At 48.4% G+C, this 24,866-nt stretch overlaps 8 protein-coding genes across 8 annotated transcripts; 2 read left to right on the top strand and 6 right to left on the bottom strand.

Annotated features, from left to right (window-relative positions):
• On the top strand, positions 1–2,489 carry DEU56DRAFT_801808 (mitochondrial carrier domain-containing protein). Its single transcript, XM_041353164.1, has 8 exons — positions 1–551; positions 604–639; positions 699–709; positions 850–927; positions 1,615–1,706; positions 1,767–1,851; positions 1,905–1,985; positions 2,041–2,489. Exons 1-8 carry the CDS (start codon positions 194–196, stop codon positions 2,203–2,205), a joined length of 906 nt encoding a protein of 301 aa, XP_041208787.1. The 5' UTR covers positions 1–193; the 3' UTR covers positions 2,206–2,489.
• A 1,256-nt stretch (positions 2,490–3,745) lies between these two features.
• DEU56DRAFT_801802 (aspartic peptidase domain-containing protein) lies at positions 3,746–6,255 on the bottom strand. Its single transcript, XM_041353163.1, has 10 exons — positions 6,233–6,255; positions 6,132–6,184; positions 5,781–6,075; positions 5,283–5,730; positions 5,112–5,225; positions 4,784–5,052; positions 4,429–4,577; positions 4,117–4,366; positions 3,858–4,032; positions 3,746–3,793 (listed from the first exon to the last, which is right to left on the bottom strand). Exons 3-9 carry the CDS (start codon positions 6,038–6,040, stop codon positions 4,020–4,022), a joined length of 1,503 nt encoding a protein of 500 aa, XP_041208786.1. The 5' UTR covers positions 6,041–6,075; positions 6,132–6,184; positions 6,233–6,255; the 3' UTR covers positions 3,746–3,793; positions 3,858–4,019.
• A 329-nt stretch (positions 6,256–6,584) lies between these two features.
• On the bottom strand, positions 6,585–9,888 carry DEU56DRAFT_334850 (fungal-specific transcription factor domain-containing protein). The gene is made up of 8 exons (XM_041345725.1): positions 9,710–9,888; positions 9,633–9,650; positions 9,467–9,577; positions 8,764–9,411; positions 8,640–8,709; positions 7,590–8,589; positions 7,333–7,536; positions 6,585–7,279 (listed from the first exon to the last, which is right to left on the bottom strand). The coding sequence occupies exons 1-8, from the start codon at positions 9,781–9,783 to the stop codon at positions 6,771–6,773; spliced, it is 2,634 nt and encodes an 877-aa protein (XP_041208785.1). The 5' UTR covers positions 9,784–9,888; the 3' UTR covers positions 6,585–6,770.
• A 2,453-nt stretch (positions 9,889–12,341) lies between these two features.
• DEU56DRAFT_980469 (uncharacterized protein) lies at positions 12,342–14,520 on the bottom strand. The gene is made up of 2 exons (XM_041359785.1): positions 13,903–14,520; positions 12,342–13,851 (listed from the first exon to the last, which is right to left on the bottom strand). The coding sequence occupies exons 1-2, from the start codon at positions 14,310–14,312 to the stop codon at positions 12,471–12,473; spliced, it is 1,791 nt and encodes a 596-aa protein (XP_041208784.1). The 5' UTR covers positions 14,313–14,520; the 3' UTR covers positions 12,342–12,470.
• Positions 14,521–14,547: 27 nt separating this feature from the next.
• DEU56DRAFT_334634 (uncharacterized protein) lies at positions 14,548–16,677 on the bottom strand. Its single transcript, XM_041345723.1, has 15 exons — positions 16,293–16,677; positions 16,229–16,238; positions 16,149–16,168; positions 16,058–16,090; positions 15,909–16,005; positions 15,830–15,852; positions 15,751–15,775; positions 15,661–15,693; positions 15,523–15,599; positions 15,409–15,469; positions 15,273–15,359; positions 15,104–15,214; positions 15,009–15,049; positions 14,919–14,944; positions 14,548–14,860 (listed from the first exon to the last, which is right to left on the bottom strand). The coding sequence occupies exons 1-15, from the start codon at positions 16,338–16,340 to the stop codon at positions 14,683–14,685; spliced, it is 870 nt and encodes a 289-aa protein (XP_041208783.1). The 5' UTR covers positions 16,341–16,677; the 3' UTR covers positions 14,548–14,682.
• Positions 16,678–17,152: 475 nt separating this feature from the next.
• Positions 17,153–19,121, bottom strand: DEU56DRAFT_334687 (uncharacterized protein). The gene is made up of 13 exons (XM_041345724.1): positions 18,881–19,121; positions 18,638–18,643; positions 18,489–18,585; positions 18,410–18,432; positions 18,332–18,356; positions 18,242–18,274; positions 18,104–18,180; positions 17,991–18,051; positions 17,859–17,945; positions 17,690–17,800; positions 17,595–17,635; positions 17,505–17,530; positions 17,153–17,445 (listed from the first exon to the last, which is right to left on the bottom strand). The coding sequence occupies exons 1-13, from the start codon at positions 18,917–18,919 to the stop codon at positions 17,268–17,270; spliced, it is 804 nt and encodes a 267-aa protein (XP_041208782.1). The 5' UTR covers positions 18,920–19,121; the 3' UTR covers positions 17,153–17,267.
• Positions 19,122–20,815: 1,694 nt separating this feature from the next.
• On the top strand, positions 20,816–21,875 carry DEU56DRAFT_736212 (uncharacterized protein; the record flags this gene model as incomplete). Its single annotated transcript, XM_041348493.1, has 3 exons — positions 20,816–21,076; positions 21,279–21,521; positions 21,588–21,875. The coding sequence occupies 3 exons, from the start codon at positions 20,816–20,818 to the stop codon at positions 21,873–21,875; spliced, it is 792 nt and encodes a 263-aa protein (XP_041208781.1).
• Positions 21,876–22,375: 500 nt separating this feature from the next.
• On the bottom strand, positions 22,376–24,013 carry DEU56DRAFT_980465 (uncharacterized protein; the record flags this gene model as incomplete). Its single annotated transcript, XM_041359784.1, has 15 exons — positions 22,376–22,538; positions 22,595–22,620; positions 22,685–22,725; positions 22,780–22,890; positions 22,949–23,035; positions 23,086–23,146; positions 23,200–23,276; positions 23,339–23,356; positions 23,428–23,452; positions 23,507–23,529; positions 23,582–23,678; positions 23,731–23,763; positions 23,822–23,841; positions 23,902–23,911; positions 23,966–24,013. The coding sequence occupies 15 exons, from the start codon at positions 24,011–24,013 to the stop codon at positions 22,376–22,378; spliced, it is 840 nt and encodes a 279-aa protein (XP_041208780.1).
• Positions 24,014–24,866: the final 853 nt, after the last annotated feature.

The following is a 24,866-nucleotide window of genomic DNA, read 5'->3' as shown; positions in this document are numbered from 1 at the left end:
CAACGACGACGAGGGATGTGAAAGAATGACATGTGACTCTGAGACTGAAGCTTAGTCAGCGTGTGTGTACGATGTCAAATCCCCTATAGATAAGTCAAGGCGCCTTCATTAGGTCTTCATCGGACGAATTAGTTACGCCCGGTTCACTCCAGTTGAACCACGAAACATCCTCTCTCACAGACCACCACTAGCCATGTCCACACAAGCTGCAGCACCTTCTCCGCCACCTCTTGTGGCCTCGAAGCCCAAGAAGCAGCCCTACCCCTTCTATCTCGGTGGTCTTGCAGCAACAATTGCTGCTTCCATTACCCACCCTCTTGACCTTACCAAGGTCCGCCTTCAGGCGTCGGGTGACAAGCGTATGATAGAGTCCATAAAGAAGACCGTCCGCACTGCAGGCGCCAGGGGTCTCTTCGATGGTATCACTGGTACATGGATGCGCCAGATGAGCTACAGCTTGTGTCGCTTTTGGGCTTATGATGAGAGCAAAAAGCTCTTGGGAGCAACACCCCAAAGCCCTGCGTGGGTTCTCGCCACAGCAGGTGTCATGGGTGAGTACGAAATCCCATGTCGTACGATCGATAATATTGACACCCGAGTTAGCTGGCTCCATCGCGGGTGTGGTGGGTAATCCTGGAGGTACGTGTCGATGTCATAGTTGTGACCTCCGTGCGCTGAGCAGCAATTTGCCTGATCAGAGGTCGTTATGGTGTGTGTCATTGCTCCACTACCTTGCCTTCTGCTCACTTTTACCCCCCATTACGTGACTATTCCACCATCGAACCATGATTTACGCTCCCGCCGGAACCTCTTCGCCCCAACTTATTCAAATCGCGCCATATCTATCAGGTCCGTCTGCAAGGAGACTTCGCAAAACCACCCGAAAAGCGGTTTAATTATAAGCATTGCTTTGACGCATTATTCAGAGTAAGTGTCGTGCCTCAGTGATACAGACGTGCCTTGCGCGGTTTTGTGTTTCTCGTTTCTTCCCTCTTGGTTTTCAGTGTTTGTGCAAGTGTCGACTTTGTCCCAAGGACAGTATTATCGTGGGGCGTCACCGCAAGTCGCTGATACACATGGCTATGAGATTAAAACTGGGCGCATAGGAGCGACGGGACGGAGGGTGGGCGAAAGAGTGTAATGATCCTCGCTTGCTCATCCTTTATACTCCCATGCACCGCTCTATCTCCTACCCCGCCTACTCCGTCATTTTCTCCGTCCATCCTTGTGGTGTTATCGCTGTCCCGAGGATACCTGCGTGTTCGCACGCTTGCTTGTCAACCTTTCGCTCTGACCAATACGTGACGACCCTGCGCCATGTGTACAGAAATGTACCATCCATTGACGGAGCCATTGTTAATGCATTACGGATGCACTTATGGACTAATGGGTCTATATGACGTGTCAGCCTTCCGACGTCGTCAATTTGCCGATGCATTGACTCGAAAGGGAATCGGATACCAGGTTGGAACCGCCACCACACCACTGCAGTGATGGGCAGCTACTTCTCTACATCTTCGTATCCGCTTTTATCATTCCCCAACTGCGTCGATTTACTTTTTGATATCCGGTCGAGTCCATTCTGAGACTGAGGTACTGACGTCATGATCACAGATGGTCCGCGAGGAGGGCCCATCATCGCTTTTGCGAGGTGTAGGCCCAAATGTCTTCCGGAGCATCTTGATGAACTCCAGTCAACTGGCATCGTAAGTCACCCTCCTCTCCGTTTCATCCATTACCATGCCACATGTCTAATGTGTATTCAGGTACGACTTCTTCAAGGCTGAGCTCCTGAAGACAAAGTACTTCGATGACAACATCGGTTGTCATTTCACAGCCAGTTTCGCGGCAGTATGTTTTACTTATTCTCATCTCCCACAATTTCACCTCAAATTCTCTTTTAGGGAACTGTTGCCACAACCGTCTGCTCACCCGCAGACGTGCTTAAGAGCCGTATCATGAACGCTTCTGGGCCCGGATCGAGCGTGAGTCCCGTTTTTTTGCGATGAATCGATCATGCGTGACACTGACGCCTTCAAGTCAACAATCGGAGTGATCCGCGCTTCTTTAGCAAGCGAAGGCCCAATGTTCATGTTCAAAGGCTGGCTCCCCGCATGGTCGCGTCTCCAGCCCACCACAATCCTCATCTTCCTAACTCTTGAGCAACTGAAAAACGCCGTCGACTGGAAGCGTGGGTCGTTGTAAACTAGAACGCGGCACATGATTTCGTTTGTGATCAAAAAGATTTGGATGTGGATTTGGATTTGTTGCTTGGAGGGACCATGTGTGCGATACCACGCATAGATCTATCCTGGAGATATCACGGAGGGGAAGTACCCTTGGTACTATTGTTTGTTGATATGAGATCCCTGAGTTTTTTTTCACTCGCTCGCTCGCTCGTTTATATCGTTGCATGGCTTTTTTTGCTACGCTGTGATTTTGTATTTCACTTACTTGCTTAACGCGCATTGTCAAGTTTGTCAGAGGCGGTTCTGTTGTCGTCGTTGCAGCGCGATCTACGCGTTAGCATGACGATGAGAAGAGGGAGATCATTCGCTGCTCAGTCGTGTTATTCAGTCAGACAGATCAATCATTTGTCACGACAACGGGGACTCAGTGGAGGCTGCTTAGACCCGACACAGGAGAAAGATTTGGCAAAATGGTATGAATCATTTTCAAATTTCGAGCACCCACCAGGACTGCACACCGTACCGTGCCATCCACAATGTTATAGCCATTCTGCCTCCCACTCGCAATGATCAGGCCTTGGGGAGCCTCTCCGCGCCCTGCTCCTTACTATTTGCGTGCCCAGACATTCTTTTTATCTGCATCCGTGCAAGGTAAATAGGGAACAAAGGCCCAGCGGTGTGAATTATCATATTTCCATTCTTTATTCAGGGACTTGACGCTAGATTACTTTCATACCCGAGTCTTGCCCATGTCAACGCCGCATCCCCTGTGAAAATGCTACCTCTCCACTAGTAAATGTGACCCTGCATCGAGGCACTCGCTTTGGAGTCTTCTTCTCATTCGGCCATTGAATGGAAGCGCCGTGTAACAGGAACGCTTTGACTGCGACCCTGCCAAATTATTATTATTCACAGCTTCAATAGAATTCAAAACCACATGGAAAACGGAGGTTGATCGGTTCCTCGACGATCTGTTTTGATCAATACATGCATTTCCAATATCTACGGGGAGAAATAACGGACGCGCATGTACGGATAAAAACCTGCCAGAATTTGCTGCCGGTAACGGAATAGTTTTGGCGGTGATGTACATAGTTCTTCAAGAAGCTTGAGCATCGCTTCAGGGGTATGGATGTGACCGACTGTATTAAGTAGTCGTGAGAGATAAATAGTTGCTGGAGACGAGTACGTACTCGAGTTTGCACGAATGGCAAATGTGGAGCATGTAGCGTTTCCTTGAACTCGTGACAGTCTGAGGCTCTGATGAAGCGAGCCTGGAACCAGTCCAGTCCCAGTTGGGTGGACTAATAGAAGGAAGACAGCCGTGGAATCCTTCTATTGATCTATTAGAGGAGCGCTCAGCCGAGGGATGACTAGGTCGTAAATCCGTAGATAGTGTTAAATGCCATGATGCAGGAAAGAAGACACCACTGTTGTTGAACGACTTGTATCGTGAAGCAAGTTGTGGGGTGGAACAAAGGAAAATTCTCATGCACCTTGCAGAGTGCGATAAGTGTCAGCTAAAGAGCTGACTAAGCTATGTGCACCTCTTTCTGGGTTCTGGAGGACCCCTTGCAATATTTTCCAGTCTCCCATTCTAAGTACTGTGTCATGAAAACATATTTGCTTATTCTCGAAACCAGAGCTAATGAGTGCACTCAATAGAGCCGCAGAAAAGGATCCATACTTGCACTGAGATGACGAGGAGGCCTAATGAAACAGATTCATCAATCTGTCATGCAATTGTTGACAATCGTCAATCGATGGCGTCTTGGGATCCAATGCCAGACCAAAAAAAATCGAGGATCGCATGTGATAGGCTACAAAATGTCAAAAATGCAAGGTACGTGATACAAATGCTAAAAAGACACGGAAACACAAAATGCTCATACATATTAAACATGATATTCATGCGAGCGTTATCCAGAATGTCCACATCGCTAAAGTAACAAATGTACTCCACAAAGCGGTGGCAGAGCCCACCTTTATGCCCTCTCGTGCACCATTGGCCTGCCCAGGTTGGCTGCTCCCGCCTCTATCATCATGAGCAGAGCCAGTGAGAGGAGATACCACAGGGATGTCTCCGGTACCAGTGCTGAGTGGAGATGCCAGAGGGATTCCCCCGATGCCGGTGCTCCATGGAGAAGAAAGGGAGGATGGCGGTGATGCCTTTGTCCCTACAAGAAAATGATAAGATCATCTACCAATACCAGGAAAATGAAAAGTAGCGAGAACTCACCGGGAAGATCGTCCTGTTCCATAGCCGCAGCCGATACAGTGTCCTCTAACTGTTCGCCAGCATCAGAAGGAACGGTAGATAGGAACCCAATGCGTGGAGGGTCTTGCGAAGGTCCTGCGAAAGAGCCATAGTAGAACGCTGCGAGCACGCTAGCAAGAGATCAGTGGTCTGCAACAACACACCTAAAAGAGCGAGAAATCAAAAGACGAGGCCTTTCCCCATATTGTCAGCGGCTCGTTACGGTGAGCCGGAGCTCCAGAGACAACTCGCTTGGAATACGCTCGGAACTCCGCATGGATGTGTCCGCTCTATATCCACAGCTCCACAGACATTTATATATATGACCATCGCTCACCCTTTCAGAAACGGATCCCCTAGACTCCAGCTGTAGAGATATCCACCCCCACCGAGAACAGGCACATCAGTCTGTGCAAGATTCGCCGCGCACACCTCTACGTTTCCCAAGCGCACCTGGCTGACGAAGTCCCTTGGGTCGACGGGGAACAGGCGGCCACCGATCTGGAATGTCAGTGTATGAGGAGATGAACAGGCGAAGTGAGGTCCCCCCAGCATGTTCTGGATGTGCGAAATGACGTCAGGCGGACCGCGAATCAGGGAATTGCCCTACAAATAGGTGTCAGAGACGAATTGAGGTACGGATCACTGGAACGTGGATGACGAACTGTGTCTATTAGTGCTGAGAGTGATATATTAGGGGAAGATAACTGTGACCGCGGAAGTTTCACGCCGTCAAGGAAGACATCGTCCACTGGGATCTCCCAAGCAATGGGATATGCCTTGGGCAGGCGAATTAACTGCTTGATGCGTAACACTCCCAGATTGGAAAAACGTACCTCGAGAGGAGCATCTTGGATCAAGCCGCCTTGTTGAAGTGTATATTTACGCACAGGAACCCACGTCAGGCTCTCGTTCTGGACCCCAAGTGGCAGTCCGCCTATGGAGAGCATGCCTTCATTCCCTCCGATTTCGATTGTATCTCGCTGCAGCGCAATCGCAAACATGGGCAAGGCAAGCGCTCCGAGCGAAACAAGTCGAGGGATGAATGGAGCGGATTCTCCAAAAGAAGAAATGATGGTGGATGTCTGACGTTTCTGTTGATGCATAGATTGATTAAAGGGAGTATCGATATGTCGAGACGAGGAAATTCCGAGGGTGGACTTCTCAAACCAGCGACTTGCGTAATTTCTCCACGCGACAGCGATACGCGGGACTACCTCACGTTTAAGACTTCGTCGTCTCGAAACCCGATGTTGATTCAGGAACAGATCGGTCCAGATAACACTCCACAAGAAATCAGCACAGCGCAATCATCTCTCAGGGCAGTTACCTACCTGTTGAGAGGAAACCCCAGTCCGAAGATCCCAGAACACCTGCTCTGCACCACAGAAGTATTGGTATCATTGATCGCCGCGAAATACTGGTCTTGCAAAGTCAAGCCCGCGAGCGACACCGCGTCATATCCAATGACGCCTCTCGCATACGTACCAGTCTGCGAATCGCCATACACCAGGGTGGCATCCAGGCCCATATCGTGAAACGTGTTCGGTGGGTAAAGAGCCGTATTTTCAGAGGAGCATGTTCCCTGGCACATGGTTGATAGTACCCAGAGGTCTGAGGAACCCGTGTCTTGTGCGCTTTTCAGTCTGAGATGCAGTGTTCCCGCTGTAGTTTTGAAAACTCACCTAGCACAACAGGCAAGGGTGTGCCGCCGATGTCTATAAGGACGCTATACGTTCTGGTAGAGTGTCGGTCAAGAAGGAGAGTCTCGCCTGTACAGACTCACACGTCGAAAAAATCTCCAAGTCCCGCTACGCCGGTGTCCGCGGTGAGGGTGAGGCGTTTAGGAATAATACTCCGGCTCAAGGGCAAGTGCAGACCGCCCTGCATTCGTTTCGCACCATTCGGAGTGGAATTCCTTGAAGTAAGTTGAGCGGTGGCGGAGCACAAGAGATTGAACGCTGCAAGAATGGACCGTACAGGTTTGTGCATTCCCGGGCACGAATAACCAGATCGCCAGTAGAGTTGGCCACAGCGGATTTTAGCCAAAGATTCAGAAAGAAGGAATTAGTTGAGGGGTGCACCGGTGAGTAATAAATATCATATTTTGTTTCGACTCTTGGTTCTTTCTAGTACAGCACGTGATCGCGTCTCTTGGATCTTCCAACTTTCCCAAGGCATCAAGCAGGGAACCATATCGATATCGCGAAAGCCTAAGAGTTATACAGTAATGTGTTAATGGGAATACAGACCTAGTAATAGAAAAGCCTGCAATAAATCATACAGCTCCACTACGCAACACAATGTAAACATACGAGACCACTTCAAGGGGTCGCGATTAGATTATTCCCTCCATTCATGTGTCCGTATAACGGTTCATGCGGTTCAGCAAGATGTTGCCCCATATTGAAATCAGACGCGCCCGAGAACAGCGTCGCAACATCCACCGACCCATCCCCAAACATATTCATCATATCTGCCGGCGAAGACAAATACATCCCCGCAGACGCATCCATGTCCATACCGCCTGGGTCCATAAAACTTGGCGCCGAAAGTGACAACCGCCGTGGATATCGTGATGATGAGGGCACAGGTGCAGGCGAAAAGGCACTCTGCGGTACCGATTGGGGGCTCGTGCCCCCAAGGGTAGGGTCGACGAAAAATTCAGAGGGTGAGAAAGCCTCGGGGCTGCTATGTTGCGACCCACCATCGCTACCTGCGCCCTTGGTAGCGACGCTGGGCGTCTTCTTGCGGATGGGTCTTATCCAGGGGGGACGCGAATTTGGCTGTTCCTGACCTTCTGGGCGAGAAGGTTCAAGAGGAATTTGTGTCACTTATTCACATGCATTAGCCGAGCCACTGGGCCATCAGGAACAAGGAACTCACAGCGACAAAATTCTTCCATGAGGTCTCCTGACCTCTGTCCACACACGTACCGCCCACTGAACCGCCTCAACAAACCAACACACGATCGAAGCGCTTCAAGCGCAGGTTGGATCAAGCGTTGAAGTTTCTCGCTCTTGCAGTTAATCAATATGGTGATGAGCGTTCTGCCGGCTTGCGTGAGCTGGTGAATCACATGCACGCCATCTGACACGAATGATCAACCAACGAATGACAAAATCCATAATGAGCACACTCACAATACGTCATCAGCCCCTTCCCTGCTACCTGCATGTGTGACGAGATAATCTGCAGCGCACACAACTGCGCTGCACTCATCTCCTCCTTCTCCATATCCAGGGGATCCTCCTCCATCGACGCACTGTATGCCCTTTCCGCCACAAAATTCGAGAAGCGATGTCGATGAATCAACATCCTGACATACTGCTCGGCGCAGTGTAAACGCACGGCCTGCGTGACCCTGATCACGTCATCACTCGCAAGTGTCTCCGACGTATGCGCCCAATACGGAGGTATCGATCGACGGATTTCGTCCAGCAATGCCTCCTCTTCGCGTAGGTCCTTCGGACGTACATGACCGGACAGCACGCCTGCAGCGCGTAGCAAGAACGGAGAAGAGTCACCCGTCCGGTCGCGCGGAGGCGGTATGTCCAACACCGATTCCATTACGACCATGATCCTCACGGAAGCGATAAACGCACTCATACGACTCTCCGTTCCTGCGGGCTGCGAGAGCATCCCATCATGTGTGATGAACTCGTCATCTACAACGGTAGGCTCTCCAATGTCTGTGTCCCGAAGGCGAATCATCGGGGGACGGCCAAAGTGCGCAGATAGTTGTTTATCCCAGAGGTAAACGCACCAGAATGTGCGCTTGCGGACTTCGTCCTCGATGGGATTAAAGAGGTCATATGTATCGGCCGATCGATGCAGGCCAGTATCTATCGAGACAGTGATAGCCTCTGATAAGAGTGCAGCTGCTTTGGAGAGTTTTCCCAGCCCTACTGCGTAGACCGCGGCGATTAGATCTGCCTGGATGGTGTACAATGTAGGATGGTCCGCAATTGGAAGGGTCCGTAGCCGCCCAAATAATTCAAACCATTGTGTGCCGGCAGAGATGCCATCACTGGGATCTGATCGTACTCTCGGATCATCGATGTGACGGGATGCAAGGCAGCATACAGCTACAATGAAGGCCGCAAACCCAGGCTCACCCCACTTTCTGGGATTGCCATAGTCCTGGAGTTGTTGTGTGAGCAAGAGAAGCACACCATGAGAATGTCACGCACTGCCAAAAATGTCGGAACATGTAGGAACGGCAGCAGGTAGTAAGAAGTACACAAATAGCATTGGACTAGACTATTGATGTAAGATCAGTGCAAGCGAGATTAAAAGGAACAGATAGAAACCTACCTGTCCATAAGCTCCGGGACAATATAAGAAGTGATAAGGCGCCATAATGTTTCAGGGTTGACGTCGGTACGTCTTGGCGTCCTATTTGGAAACCAAGTTGGGCCAGCGGTATGAGGAGATGGGTTTGCCCATGTCGGACCTGGAGAGCCCTTTTCGGGTTCGGACTTGACTGGAGTGTGATTTTCGACCAAAAGGTCTAAGAGAGGAAGGCCAGAAGTCTCTCCTTGCCAACGGGTGTAGCCTTCATCATCGAAGTACAGATAGGAAGCAGATATAGACATGCGTGACGTCTCTTCGGGTTGTTCGGAGTTTGATGCATTTGGGGTATGAGAGGACTGCCCAAGCATCGAGGAAAATGCAGTATTTGGACTTTGAGTTCTTGGAGAGCTCATGGGTGGAGATGCCCTGAAGTGGGTAGACGGATTTGTAAGTGGGAAAACGTGCAAGGATGGAGGTGGAACGCCCGCGGGAAAGTTGTGGTTTGCTGAAGCGAAGGACGCCAAAGGGCTAGCGATGTTATCTGAAGATAGTAACTGGGAGGAGGTAAGGGCAGATGGGCCCGCACCTCCGGCAGCGAAAACGGCAGGAGGAATTGCTTGAATGAGAGTCTCGAGTTGATGCATCCTGTCTTCAAGGGTTGCAGTCCTTCTGCAAGCCGATCATGAGTATCTGTATTAAGCGACAAAATGCATTCACCACAAACTTTGACTTATGAGGATGCGTTCGCTTTCCTGGTTCCTCAAACGTGCATGGTGAATTGGCAGTGAGACAAGCCTGACACGGATGGCCCTCGTCACATTTTATCCTTCTTCGACTGAAGTATGGTCAGCGATGGCTGGTCACAGATAAGAGATACAGCAAGCACTCACCGACAGCGATCACACGCTCTGAGAGATGGCCCGAAGTGAGCAAATCGGCACACGAGGAGACGGAGAGCACGACTGACCTACTCAGCTTGAAACGTCTCTCCTTCAGGATGGATGTTGAAGCCTTGTCTTGCTCCTCCTGAGCTGGGGACATGCTGTATTTTTAAAGATGAGAGTTGAAAAAAGTGGAGTCAATGAATTGACGGCCTGGAATAAGTATCAAAGCAGGTCAACGGACTTTGTCTGACAAGAATGGTGGAGCCCCATCAATCCTCCCATGGCTGGTGGCCGGCGGCCCGTACCGGGAGCCCCCGGGTGTTAACTGTACCTACCATATCGGGACATCATGGTCACTTCCCCCCATGATGTTCCTGAGTACTTGGCTGGTCGCCCAATCACTCTTGTACATTTGTTGCTCATCCGGACCGAGCAGGGTCAGGGTCTCGATGCTTCCACAGATCGCATCATGAACTGAAGAAGATCGACAAAATTCATCCTGGAGGTACAAGGTTCAATCTTCATCCTGACACTGACCAACAGGGCAAATTGACAAGGCAAACCATATGCTACAACATCCAAAACAACTACGAGGAACACCTGACAAGTCTGAGGCACCCCAAGAACTTCAAGCGAGCAACTCAGCGCTACTGGATTACTCCGCGGACATGTGTTCTGCCTAGAGTTCAAGCAGGTGCTGTCAAGGTGTTGTGAGATCCTCACATTTCTGTTCTAAGGTATCCCCTTTGACGTGATCGCCAGAAATCGCCAAAGTACCCTGCACAAGAGCTAGCAACCGAGCTAAGGGAAGTTATAATGTTTCCCGATTTGAACTTTGCGTCAGGGTGTTCGAGATACTCATGGCTTCTAGCGCACAGCATAACTCAACTCAAGCATGCATCTCTCAAGAGATAACACATCATTATAAAGCTCTTCCATAACGTTACGTCGGTGGGACACAACCGCTAGCGTTGATTGGCTGATACAGCGTCATCCTTGACCCGCCAGGCCAAAAGCGCTCAATAAATGTCTTATGAACCTGAACCATTAACACATCCTTCGACAGCCCTCGACGTGTCGTATAACGTAAATCTGGGGTGAATGGTTACAATGAAATTAACGCTGACGACACCAGGTTGAACATAAACCCGTCGTAGACAGCGCGGGGTCCCAACAATAGACCGATCTTTGCAGAACTAAAGAAAGCAATGTCAGCAGGGAAATGCGAAGATCAGCACATTCCCGGATGATGGACCGAATCATGCCCATCCTGCGACTTTTCAATCGATGGAGGCCCACAGCATCCAGAGGCAAGGCATTGCAACGTCACAGGATGGACGCCACGAGCCTCCAATGCCGTCAAAAGTAACACACGATGTAACAGCAAAGGGGTTATCGAAGTGATGGACACGTCAATGCGATAGATGGCCCGATTCCCCTCAATCAAGCCTAGCCCTACGGATCCAAAGGGTTCAAAACAACACGTCGTGAATGTCGGGACCTGCAGGATAAATCTGCGTTGTCATAAAAATTGACTTTTCTTTTCACTAGCCCATCGGTTGAACCGTCCTATGCGTTGGGACAATGCTTCTGCGCCTTCGGTCTGCAGCCCCTTCTTGAAGACATCCATGTAGTCCCTCGTAACATTCTCAAACTCGGACGGAGTACGAACCTACTACTGCATGGTAACCTTGGTGCTCTGGGCACCTGGATTTAGTCGGCTTTCTATTCATGGTGCGAGATCATGTCACCAAATAGCCTATCAGACGCGGAGTCCTCATTTAGTTTTGCGCGCCGCTTGTTCAGTGCCTCAGGCCTATATTTGAGCGGGACAAAAGCACAAATCGCGGACTTTTCAATCCATTCGATTTTGCCTCCGAGTCGGCGCATGTCAACTTACAAGCCGCGGCTAGAAAGGCGCAAGGAGAAAAGTCATATGATCACTTTGGTTGCCATATTCAAGTCATCTTATTGGATCGCGAATTGTCGCACTGCTAGACGGACGATGATCTACGGAGTTTTTGTCCGATTGCATCTGTCAGCCTCAGTCCTACTTATCACGCAATTCTTTCGACATCCAATTTCGACGTTCCGGCCATCCTAAGTCCTCGTAAGTCCGGCTCGTCTTTTCCTTCAAAACATATAATTAACCAATCGTCCTTGCGTATTGTGACGCGCTGGTGGATGACGTTGACTGACTGCAAGTTGGGATTGGACCCTGAATCAAAGCCAACGCATCCAAAGTTCGACATTCAATTCATGGAAGTGATACATATTCAGCTGGTCATGTGTGACGTGCGGCTGTAATTGTGCACCATGTGGACGTGCTGCACAGTATTACGATGTCATCGGACAAGGTACCCGACGTCAACTTGCAGCATGCTCGTGCTGGTGCAACAATGTTTCTTGGTTTCCTCGTCGACCAACAAGTGGTGACGGACATATACTTTTAATCAGGTTTTTGCTTCTCCTCCCATTCATTCCCTGCCTACGGCAAAATCTCAAGATCTCAAGATCTCAACAAGCGCGCGCCGGCAGAATGGTCACAAGTCTAGATTTCCTGCCCATCCAGCCACTTTCTCTCAAACTCTAACTTATCCAGTAAATCCAATCTTGTACTTCATGGTGAGACTTCGCGTGCAATCCGAAGTTAGCCGAAAGTAGTAATTTCTGATTCAAATTGCGCCCAAACAATCATGACTATGAGTTTGTTGTGACGCGCGTGAATGTATTGTTGACGCCAACCAATCACATCAAAGGTAAAGCTAATTATGCGCTTTGTACGACGAGTTACACGCACCGCAAGTACTACTATAGATCCAAGATTGTACACAGAAGCAATGTCTACGATAGAAAATGATATCTTTCGTCAAAATCAGGATCATTGAAGGCACCGCCGGGCGCAAACGGATCTTCCTCATCTGAGGCCCACTCCCCATATCTAGTTTGGTCCCCAACCACATCGTCTTCAACAATTTGATACCCTCCGATCTCTTCACCCACGTCGGCGAAGCGCATTTCAAGGTGCATGTCAACGTTACGCACACGTGGCGCACCACTCTGCTCGCGCTCCCTCAACACAAAATCGAGAACGTGTTTCGTCTGTTCTTCAGCGCTAGATATTTCGATGGACTCGAGGGCACGACAGGGTACGGTGCGGGTACACGCGTCCGCAAAAGGCGTCTGGATAGGCAACAGAGCTGCGAGCGCATTTGGTGTGCGACATAACGACAGGTGACGGAGTTTCGGGATGGCTGCCATGAGGAGACTGAACGGAATTATGCATGCAATGACACTGTTGAGCGATAATCGCTCCAGCTGTGGAAACGGTGGCTTGACCGTCCTGGCAACGGAATCTTTGGACATGGCTGAGTAGTAGCTGTACGGTCCATGATTGGAGCCAGATTCTACGGAGACGTCGCAAAAGTCGAGTAAGCCAGTTGCGCAGTACGTTAAGAGAGGGCCAGAGTCCGCATCATCAGGATTGGCGATGTGATTGGCATCCTCGAGGGAAAGCTTGACGAGGTTAGGCGCATGGATGTGACTGAGCAGCATGGCAGCATCTTCGACATTGGTATACCCTAAGAGAATCTCTTCAAGCAGGGGAAGCGATACTGGATGATTGCTGCATTGGACTCCTTCATCAAATCTCGGGCCAGAGACCCTAATCACGAGTTTTCGCAGGAGAGGACAAGCCTTGAGAATTCCTGTAAACTCATCAAACGTTGGTCTAACTTCACGGCAGTGCTGCGAAAGTTCTAGTGACTGAATACAGCCAGAACCCAGCGAACGTGGTTGATTGAGGGCTGCGCCAAGAGTATGATGAGAGAAATGTGTCCAATTCAGGTGAACACCGACGAGAGTTATGTTTCGTAGTTTCGGAAGGGGGTGAGATGGCGCAGAAAGATCATTATGGGGCGCGCCGGTCAAAGCGGCGAATGGTGTCCCCTCGAACATCTGTTGGGTGCGTGGAGAGAAGGTATCCAAGTGACCTAAGAACTCGTTGCACCGCATGAGCATTAATGTTTCAAGGTGCGGAGCACCCGGGCCCTTTGTCAGAGTGGGTACACTGAGACGTTCAAGGGCGACACGAAGCGGTGCCCACGTATCGCTGAGTATTGTCAGCGAACGCCACCTGTGCATCTGCGGGAACAGGAGGTCGAGGATTTGTGGAACAAAGGTGGCATATGGGAAGCACGTCGGATTATTAGTTGAACATTCTTCCCTGAACGCAGAGATTTGAACTAATATGAGCTTCAAACAAGGCATCACTTACCCGTCATCTTCAAAGTCCCATTCTGGATCTCGAGTGTCGATAAGGATATCTACTGGAGAGTTTCGCGACCGCGCGATATGAGCGGCCAAGCGCTGCACGTCAAGGAAAGTAGTGTATGCGCGTTCCTCATCCGCATCTGGTCCAACTTTGACGCGAACGACCTGCCCAAGACTCATTACGAGGCTTGACCATAGTGTCGAGGTAGATAGCGCAATATGTCTCCAGTGTCGGTGTACAGATGCGAGTACAGTTGGCATTGTGACACTTTCAGGGCTGAATGGGACCTCATATCTTCGTTTGGGGTCATTGCTGGTGGATATGGTGCCATGAGTGGCCAGCGTGAATATGTATGATAGTATTTCAACTGGGAGGACGTTGATGTGACACGGGTGGTGAGCCTGGTAGTTCATTGTGGATTGAGAGAAGAAGAGGATTGCGGCCAACTTGACTGATCATATCATACTTAAGCCTACTTAAGCATGGTCGCAATTCTGCGGACAGAAGATGCAGTGTCTCACTCCCTTTGTCTCGGCTGTCATGAAAGACAAAAGAGAAGGGAGAAGTCATGAGAGCGTGCCGTACGACATCACACAACGGGGTAATTGTTTCGGTCGCATCCGGCAAATTGCTTCCGTGCTGGATAATCCTATATCGACAATGGTATGGGTTTATTCATATACTTCGTATTCGTAGCTACAATAAAAGCCTGAAGATCTAGCGGGCTAGCTCCAACAAAAGCGTGTCAAATTTCGACGATAAGCTAAACCCCATCGCATGGCCTCAAACTTCACTATAGCCTTTACTCCTCTTCTCGTTCGTCTGTATTTGCGAAGGTCGTCCATGATGAATAGCTTCTGTCGCCAGCAATGGCGTATCCATCTCGTGGACACGATCGTGGCTGCTTCGAAGGTGGAATACAATCCGTGAGGCTAGGACGCTGTGAATGACAAGTTGTAGCCTTGGTGAATGTAGTCAGCTTGTATTCGTCAGTAGCCGCAATTCAACCGGTGACATACGTATCAAATACGTTTGTGAAGCCAACCTGAAACCAAGGAACAGAAGGTAAGTTATTGAATAATTGGGGTTTGACAGACATGTACACGCACCGGAAGTACTGCGTCAATAATCACATTGGTGACCGTGATGGCTTTGCAAAACCAGTTACGCAACAATTAATTTAGAGACAATCGTTTCCACGCACTGATGATGCCCAACATGTAAAACATGCTACCGCCGTAGACGGTGGTTATGATCGAGCTGTCAATTTCCCGGTAGTCGCTGAACTTCTTATATGCAGTAAGGAACAGTATCACTGCCAGGATTTGCTGGTGAGTTAGGTAGCCGACAGTACGCGCTGTATAGTCACTGACCGCATTCAAAAAGTGCCAAGATAGAATATACCAGTGCAGCATTTCTTGACGACTCGAAGCCACACGGTCCCGGTATAGCACTCGCATCTGATAGTTATTGATAACGACCCGCGTTGGTAAATACGAACGGGCTCACCTGTTGAAATCAATTGGTGATTTGGAAGGACGTTCATAGAAACGGCGCCGATTATTGTTACCTAATGCAAAGTTAAAGGTCTATGGCCTTGATCCAGCCCTGCGAGACACGCACCACGCTATATATTGATAATCCAATCAACATCCTTCTGCTCTTTTTCCAGAATGCCCAGGTCCGAATAACCAGCAAGCCTGTCGAAGAACCATAATCTACTCTGCTCTTGGCATAGACGATGATATGTGCAACTCGCACCTTCCGCAGCAACGATACTTATAATATGAATGACTGAAGATCGTGTTGTTAGGCTAAGTGAAAATTAAAAACTGGGCGCGACGAGCTTACTGTTTTCTTCCAGACTAGGGGGACACTTTGCGCCATCCAATCAGCTTATCATTAGAAGCCACTTCTTCTGAAAGCTTACCGGGCCGCTGACACGCAGTGCAGCTAAGATAGCCATCAACAATACGCAAAGATAAGGATGATCAAGGTGGGTAACTCACCATATGCAGTCAATCCAGAGCCGACGAAAGGCAGATATCGAGATATGACGAAGATGACACGAGTTATACCCCATGGCCTGTTCCAGGTCCACTGTACCTGTAGAGAGTGGTGAAAACAGCAGTCATGGACAGATAATATTAATCTTGACCTCATCCTGGAACGTGATGCAGAAATCGAATATCTGAGACGCCGAAAAGAGTCATTGAGCTGGTATCATAATGAATGGGTTCCATACTCACGAGAATTGCCAAAGCACCAACTGGGGATATATTGTAGTCAATATCTGCATCTAATTGATGGACAATCTACGGGCACTTACTATTGGCGTACTAAAGCAAGCATCAGGTTAGCGTCGAGTCCATCAAGCTGGGATCTTTGCATACCTTGGATACCTGTAAATCCGCAAGCTCCGAAATAAAAGCAGAAGACATCTCAGAAACAAAAATGAAAACGTTATGCCCTCTGGGAGACCTGCCTGCAAGTCCTGGAAAGACTAACACCGCTGCAAACCCCACTTAAATACGAATGTCGAAACGCGCATCTTCCCACCCCATCCTGGAGCACCAATGCAGCACCTTTGGATCCATAAGTACACGGCAAGAGAACAGAATTAGAAGTCCATTCGACGCTCCTCACGATATGGTGATCATCTGTGTTCCTGATTGCCACACGTATGGTCGTTGGTAGGACTTCATTGGCTCTGTGCAGTGAGCGACGCATAGCATTGACTTCATCATGTCTGATGGTGTGAGGAAGTTCATTACCAACTTCACATGTCTTAATAGATGATCGTACCTTGAACCGCTTTCTCAACAGTGCTTGTACATGTTTATATATTCCTGACGCCTACATTGTATCCGTTTCGATTCGCTCGGAATCTAACAGGTTATCAGAACTCTGCCACGTATTGCAATGTTGTCAAAAACATATGCTGAGGACCGTCCGGTCCGCCGACGTCTGATACGGTGTAAACCATGCAATTAGAGTCAACTGACCACAGTCTTTTGAAATGTCCCAAAGAGCTTCAATGGCGGCCGCCAGGACATACAGTCGGTTTAAATTCTTCCTAGTCCGTTAGTAGAAAGTCTGGTCCGACTAGTCTGATGACAAGCATCGCCTGGAGTGGGTGAGACAGTACTTAACCAGCGAAGTGCGATGTACTGGGTGACGGTGATACCTGACACTGATCGGCAGCATTGATTGTTTCGGTCGCATCCGGCAGATTGCTTCCGTGCAATCCTATATCGACAATGGCATGAACTTATTCATGTACTTCGTATTCGTAGCTACAATAAAAGCCTAAAGAGTGGGCTAGCTCTAACAAAAGTGTGTCCAATTTCGACGACCATCGCGTGCCCTCAAACTTCACTATAGCCTTTACTCCTTCTTTCGTTCGGCTGCGTTTGCGAAGGTCGCCCATATTCAATGGCTTCTGACACCAGCAATGGCGTGTCCGTCTCGGGGACATAATCATGGGTGCTTCGAAGGTGGAATACAATCCGTGAGGCTAGGACGCTGTGAATGACAATTTGTAGCCTATGGTGAATGCAGTGAGTTCGCATTCATCAGCAGTCGCAGTTCAACCGGCGACATACGTATCAAACACGTTTGTGAAGCCAATCTGCAACCAAGGAACAGAAGGTAAGTTGTTTAATGATTAGGGTTTGACAGACATGTACACGCACCGGAAGTACTGCGTCGACAATCACATTGGTGGCCGTGATGGCTTTGCAAAACCAGTTACACAACAATAAATTTAGAGACAATCGTTTCCACGCACTGATGATGCACGACATGTAAAACATGCTACCGCCGTAGACGGTGGTTATGATCGAGCTGTCAATTTTCCGGTAGTCGCTGAACCTCTTGTACGCAGTAAGGAACAGTATCACTGCCAGGATTTGCTGGTGAGTCAGGTGGCCGACAGTATGCGCTGCATAGTCACTGACCGCATTCGAAAAGTCCCAAAACAGAATATACCAGCGCAGCGTTTCTTGATGACTCGAAGTCGCACGGTCCCGGTATCGCACTCACATCTGATAGTTATTCATAACGATGTTGGTAAATACTAACGAGCTCACCTGCTGAAATCAATTGGTGATTTGGAAGGACATTCAAAAAAGTGGCACTAATTAGTGTCACCTATTGCAAAATTAAGATCCATGCCCTTACTCCAGCCCCGTGAGAGACGCACCACGCTACATATGATTAATGCAATCAGCACTTTTCTGCTCTTTTGCCAAAATGCCCAGGTCCGAATAACCAGCAAGCCTGTCGGAGAAACATGATCTACCCTGCCCATGGCAAAGACGGCGATATGCGCAACTCGCACCTTCCGCAGCAGCGATACCTATAATATGAATGACTTGAAGATCGCATTATTAGGCTAAGTGAAAACTAAAAACTGGGCGCGACGACTCACTGTTTTCTGCCAGACTAGGGGGACACTTGCGCCATCAAATCAGCTTATCATTAGAAGTCACTTCTTCCTGATGCTTACCGGACCGCTGACACGCAGTGCAGCTAAGATAGCCATCAGCAATATGCAAATATAAGGATTATCAGGGTGGGTTACTCACCATATGCAGTCAATCCAGAGCCTACGAAAGGCAGATATCGAGATATGACGAAGATGACACGAGTTATACCCCATGGCCTGTTCCAGGTCCACCGTACCTGTAGAGATTGATGAAAACAATACTCATGAATGGATCCCATTGATCCTGACCTCATCCTGAAATGTTATGCAGAAATCGAATATCTGAGACGCCGAAGAGAGCCGTTAAGCTGGTATCAGGATGAATGGGTTCGATACTCACAAGAATTGCCAAAGCACCAACTGAGGATAGGACGTAATCAATGTTGGCGCCTACTTCATGGACGATTCATGGGTACTTACTATTGGCATACTGAAACAAACATCAGGTCAGGGTCGAGTCTATCAATTGGGATATTTGCATACCTTGGATACCTGTAAATCCACAAGCTCCGAAATAAAAGCAGAAGACATCTCAGAAACGAGAATGGAAACGTTATGCCCTCTATTAGACCTGCCTGCAAGTGCTGAAAGGACCAATGCCGCCGCGAACCCGACTTAAGTACGGTTGTCGAAACACGCATCTTCCCACCCCATCTTTGAAACTCATCATCTTGAAACGCAGCGCCTTCCTGTGGATCAAATAGCATACAGCAAGAGGGCAAAACTAGAAATTCATTCGATCCGCCTCACGACATGGTGATCCTGATCGCCACACGTATGGTTGTTGTTGGTGTTCCATTGGCTCTGTGCAGCCAGCGACGCATAGCATTGATTTCATCATGTCTGATGATGTGAGGACTTTCATTATCGGATTCAATACTCTGAACCGTTTTCTCAAACAGTTCTAGTACAGGTTCTATGATATATCCTGACGCCTACATTGTATCAGTTTTGATTCGCTCGGATTTGAACAGGTTATCGGAACTCTGCCACGTACCTCAATTGAAGGACTTTGCAATATCGTCAGAAAACACGGACCGACTGGTCCATCGACGTCTGTGATACGGTGTTAAGCATGCAACTGGAGTCAGCTGACCTGGGTCTTTTGAAATGTTTAAAGAGCTCCATAAATGGCAGCCGCTATCAGCAGCATTACTTCACGGCCGGCTCTCTGAGAGTTCACGTGATCTCGATCGTGCGTCCCAATTGGGCGAAATTCCGGCGATCGAAAATGGCATAGGTATTAGGCTATAAGTCACGTGATGTACATCGCGCATCCCAATCTTTTTACCTCACCCTCTGTAAATCTCGGTTCCCGCACTTCAAGCTTCAAGCTCCAAGAGCGCTTTACAGAGATGCAACGCCCATTTGCCGCGCCTCTGCCACGCATTCTCAGCCACCTGCTTGCCCTCCAATATATTTCCCCTCAAAGCAATTGAAAGCAATTTGTGTGATCATGATTGTAGAGAGATGCGTTGAATTGTAAGCACGCTGGCTTACTTGAGTTCTCATAATCAATACATATACTGTCGCGGGTACTGAAGACTAAGTCTTCAGTATTTCTACCTTTTGGTGTAACGGTCATGAGGCGCGGCAGCCGACTACTTTACATGAATTAAGTGCAACTACATGTTGTTGGATAATCGACGTAATACGCAAGTCTATCTTTTTACTTTACACTCGTTATCACTTACTGCGGACACGTACAAACGCGTACTGATCATTTACATCATCGCCTACAGCGCCAGTATATAGCTTTCGCATCCACGTCCTCTCACCTCAGTCCTTTTCCACTAAGACTGAGGTGAGACGCTAGTATTCATTACCCTACTCGATCGTTACTAACATTCACTACGTAGTCTCTCGTTTGTCCCTCGCAGGTACTTAGATTAATCGAGTCCTTTTCCACTAAGACTGAGTCTCTCGTTTGTCCCTCGCAGCCTCTCGTGTCCTCCGTCCGTCGTTACTCTCAACACATGTACTGTTCAGGAGTTGCAGACTCAAAACTCAGAATACATACATATTATTAGTGCCGCTGCGCCTGCAGTTGAGACCCGGGGTTCTCCTGCTCGCCAGTCTAGAATTTACATCAGTAAAACAGACATACCATGGTTGGCTGAAGTGAGATTCTATATCAACACGAACTTGAAGTCATCCATATACTTCGTATTCGGAGCCCTAACAAAGGGTAGGCCCCCTGAAGCTCCCCCATAGGCTTGTCCGAATTTTAGCATTTTTGAGGCCGAAATTTGGCCAAATCTCTGTCCGGACTTAGCATTTTTGAGGCTTTTGGAGGGCCGATGTCTGTCCGAAGTTTGCATTTTTGGCGGTCTCAGGTGGACTTCAGGGCAGGTCATGTAGTGACTTCGAGATGGATAATATAGACTTTGCCAGCGCAGGTCACGGTCAGTGAGCCCCGTTCTCGTAATGAAGCTTCCTGAAGATCTTGTGCGGCAAACACGCCGAATTCGAAATATAGAACTCACACACTCTGATCTCGAACCCCTATTGTCCTCTGATCGCAAGAAGATTCCCGGAGTACTCATTAATGCATACAGCGCGGTACTACAGGATGGAGACGACAACCGTGACTACGTCGTATTCAGCTCATGGATCGCTCCTCTCGCTACTGGCCAAGTTAGACCAAGTCCTGGACATGGATCTATCGAGGGACACATTCTACAAGCGGTGAGTTACACTCTCGATGTTCAATTCAACCTGGTAGACTCACTGGATTCTCAGACAACAACTGGTGTTCCAGCGGATGAACTCGTTGCACGTTTCCGCTGGGGATTTCCACTATGCGGAGGTAATCCTCTACACTGGGTCTTGGGATGGGTGGATTTCAGTCTACAGCAGCAGCAAGTGCGTGTTTCATATGTTTTTGGAGTGCCGCTTACTCAGAGTGTCGAAAGGTCTACCCAACATCAGCACGAAAGACGTCAATGCCTTGCATCCATTGGTGCTCGGGTCTTTCGTTATCGCTCGTACTAACATGAGGATGTATATAGGTGAAGTGTTGGATTTATACAAGAAGGGCAACCATCGACACGGCTCAGTTCTCTCGACAAACAACATTGCCGAGCTTTCGTACCTGTCCCTTCGTGTATATCGTGCTTTGGATGCAGCTCATGTAAGTCAATTTTATCTTCATCATAGTACGCCAAGAAACAAGACTCGGATTCTAATTCTACAACAGGATGACTCTACTACTAGTAGTGATGAAGACTCGTCTCCTGAGCATTCCGCTGTCCCGATATTTTCACGCACATTCAAAACATATGAACTGCACACGCACGCGTTTACGGAGCAGGTTCTCTACCACGTAGGGAAAAAACCGTTCGCAAGCCAAGTCGGTGCCCATTTCATCCTTGACGGAGTCACAGCAGCTCGTTGGAATGCCCTTGCACGTCCCTCGGTGAAGCGGGTGATACTGAAGCTTCCAGCAGTGGGGAAAGGATTGTCTAAGAAGCCAGTTAGAAATTAGATGTCCCCAAGTACTAACATACCGTGTCTATGTACGCACAGTACACACCGCAAAATGTCACACTTTTGGCGGAGGTCACACTCGCATCACACTGTGTGACCACTGACCTCTATCCGACTTAGCATTTTTGACGGTCAAAAAGTTGCATTTTTTAGGGCTGATTTTGGGGTTCTGGACGGACAGACCTTATAGGGAGCTTCAGGGGGCCTCAAAGGGTAGCCCTAGCTCTAACAAATGCATTGTGAGGGATATGAGCAAAAAATGACAGATGACTTATGTAGAAATAGAGGGAGAGGAATACTATGGAGGAGAACAATTATTTGGCTTCTTCCACAGTACATACTTATATACAACTTATGTCCTTCAAAATTTAGATAGTCCGAAGCTTCGCTACCTACCACAGATCATGTTATGGGTATGTCAACTGATTGTCAATAAACACCTCATCTAACAAAAAGTGTGTGCAATTTCGATGACAAGCTAAGCCCCATCGCATGTCCTCAAACTTGACTCGTTCTCTCATTCGTCTGCATTTGAGGTTGTCCATACTGAATGGTTTCTAACGCCGGAATTGTCATGTCCGCCTCATAGATATGGTCGTCGCTCCTTCTAAGGTGGAACACAATCCGTGAGGCTAGGACGCTGTGAATGACAAGTTGTAGCCTATATTAAATGCATCGAGTTCGTATTCAGTGGCCGCAGTTCAACCGGTGACATACGTATCAAATAAGTTTGTGAAGCCAACCTGCAACCAAGGAACAGAAGGTGATTTATTGAATGATTGGGGTTTGAGACACATGTACACGCACCGGAACTACTGCATCAACAATCACATTGATGAGCGTGATGGCTTTGCAAAACGGGTTATACAACAATTATTTTAGAGACAAGTATTTCCACGCACCGATGATGCACAACATGTAAAACATGCTACCGCCGTAGACGGCAGCTACAATCGAGCTGTCAATTTCCCGGTAGTCTCTGAACCTCTTATACGCAGTAAGGAACAGTATCACTGCCAGGATTTGATTGCGAGTCAAGTGGCCGACAGTATGCCTTGCATAGTCACTGACCACATTCAAAAAGTCCCAAGAAAAGATATACCAGTGCAGCATCTTTTCCCGACTCGAAGCCGCATTCCATTACTATAGCAGACTTCCCTGACACCCACATCAAAACGACATGTATTGGTAAATACGAACGAGCTCACCTCCCGGAATCAACTGGTGGTTTGGAATGACGTTGATAGAAGTGGCGCCGATTAGTGTCACCTATTGTAAAATTAAAGATCCATGCCCTTATTCCAGCCCTGCGGGAGACGCACCACGCTACCTATGATTAATCCAATCAGCACTTTTCTGCTCTTTTGCCAGAATGCCCATGTCCGTATAACCAGCAAGCCTGTCGAAGGAAGCATTATCTACCCTGCTCTTGGCAAAGACGGTGATATGTGCAACTCGCACCTTCCGCAGCAGCGATACCTATAATATGAATAACTGAAGATCGCGTTGTTAGACTGAGTGAAAATTAAAAACTGGACGCGACGACTCACTGTTTTCCGCCAGACTAGGGGGACACTTTGCGCCATCTAATCAGCTTATCATTAGAAGTCACTTCTTCCGAGTGCCTACCGGACCGCTGACACGCAGTGCAGCTAAGATAGCCATCAACAATACGCAAATATAAGGATCAGGCTGGTGACTCACCATATGCAGTCAATCCAGAGCCTACGAAAGGCAGATATCGAGATATAACAAAGATGACACGAGTTATGCCCCATGGCCTGTTCCAGGTCCACTGTACCTGTAGAGATTGATGAAAACAATACTCATGGACGGATCCCATTCATCTTGACCTCATCCTGGAATGTTATGCAGAAATCGAATATCTGAGACGCCGAAGAGAGCCGTTGAGCTGGTGTCATGATAAATGGATTCCATACTCACAAGAATTGCCAAAGCACCGACTGAGGATAAGACGTAATCAGTGTCGGCGTCTACTTCATGGACGATTCATGGGCACTTACTATTGGCGTACTGAATCAAACATCGTGTTAGCGTCGAGTCTATCAAGCTGGGGTCTTTGCATACCTGAGATACCTGCACATCGGTAAGCTCCGAAATTGCAGCAGAAGACATCAAAAGAAAGATCAAAACGTTATGCCCTCTATTAGACCTGCCCGCAAGTGCTGAAAGGACCAATGCCGCCGCGAACCCCACTTAAGTACGATTGTCGACACACTCATCTTCCCACCCCACGGTTCGACTGGGGACTCGCGATGATCTTGAATGCAGCATCTTTGGATCAATATAGTAGCAAGAGGGCAAAAATAGCAGTTCATTCGACACGCCTCACGATGTGGTGATCGTCCGTGTTCTTGATCGCCACACGCATATTCTGGTAGTACCTGATAGTACTTCAATGGCTCTGTGCAGTCAGCGACGCATAGCATTAACGACATCATATCTGATGATGTGAAGAAGTTCATCGGATTCACATAGCTTAATAGATGGCCGTACCTTGAATTGTTTTCCCAAGGACCTTGTACCGGCCTATGTTTATCCTGACGCTAAAATTGTATCAGTGTTGACCCGCTTGGATTCTAGCAAGTTATCCGTACTCTGCCACGTATTGCAATTGTAGGATTTTGCAATTATTGTCGAAAATATATACTGAGGACCGGCTGGTCCGTCAATGTTTGGTGTGTTGTTAATCATGCTTTTGAAATTTCCTAAGGAGCTTGGCGGCCGCCAGGACATACAAAAGACTGATAATCAGATGGGTCAGTTAGTCCGTCAGCAGAAATCTGGTCCGACTTGGTCCGATGACAAGCATCGCCTGGAGTGGCGAAAAGTTGCTTCGAACTTCGAATGATCGTTCGTTGTTGTGACCAATAGCCAGCGAAGTGAGATGTACCCTGTGATACTGATCGGCAGCATTACTTACAACTACTGTATTAATACAGTGTCACATGATTGTACGTATCATCGA

Source organism: Suillus clintonianus (genome assembly GCF_016758775.1).
Source record: "Suillus clintonianus strain FC179 chromosome Unknown DEU56scaffold_32, whole genome shotgun sequence".
NCBI classification, from domain to species: Eukaryota; Fungi; Basidiomycota; class Agaricomycetes; order Boletales; family Suillaceae; genus Suillus; species Suillus clintonianus.
Note: the sequence above shows the minus strand (reverse complement) of the source record. Positions and strands in the feature narration are given on the sequence as shown.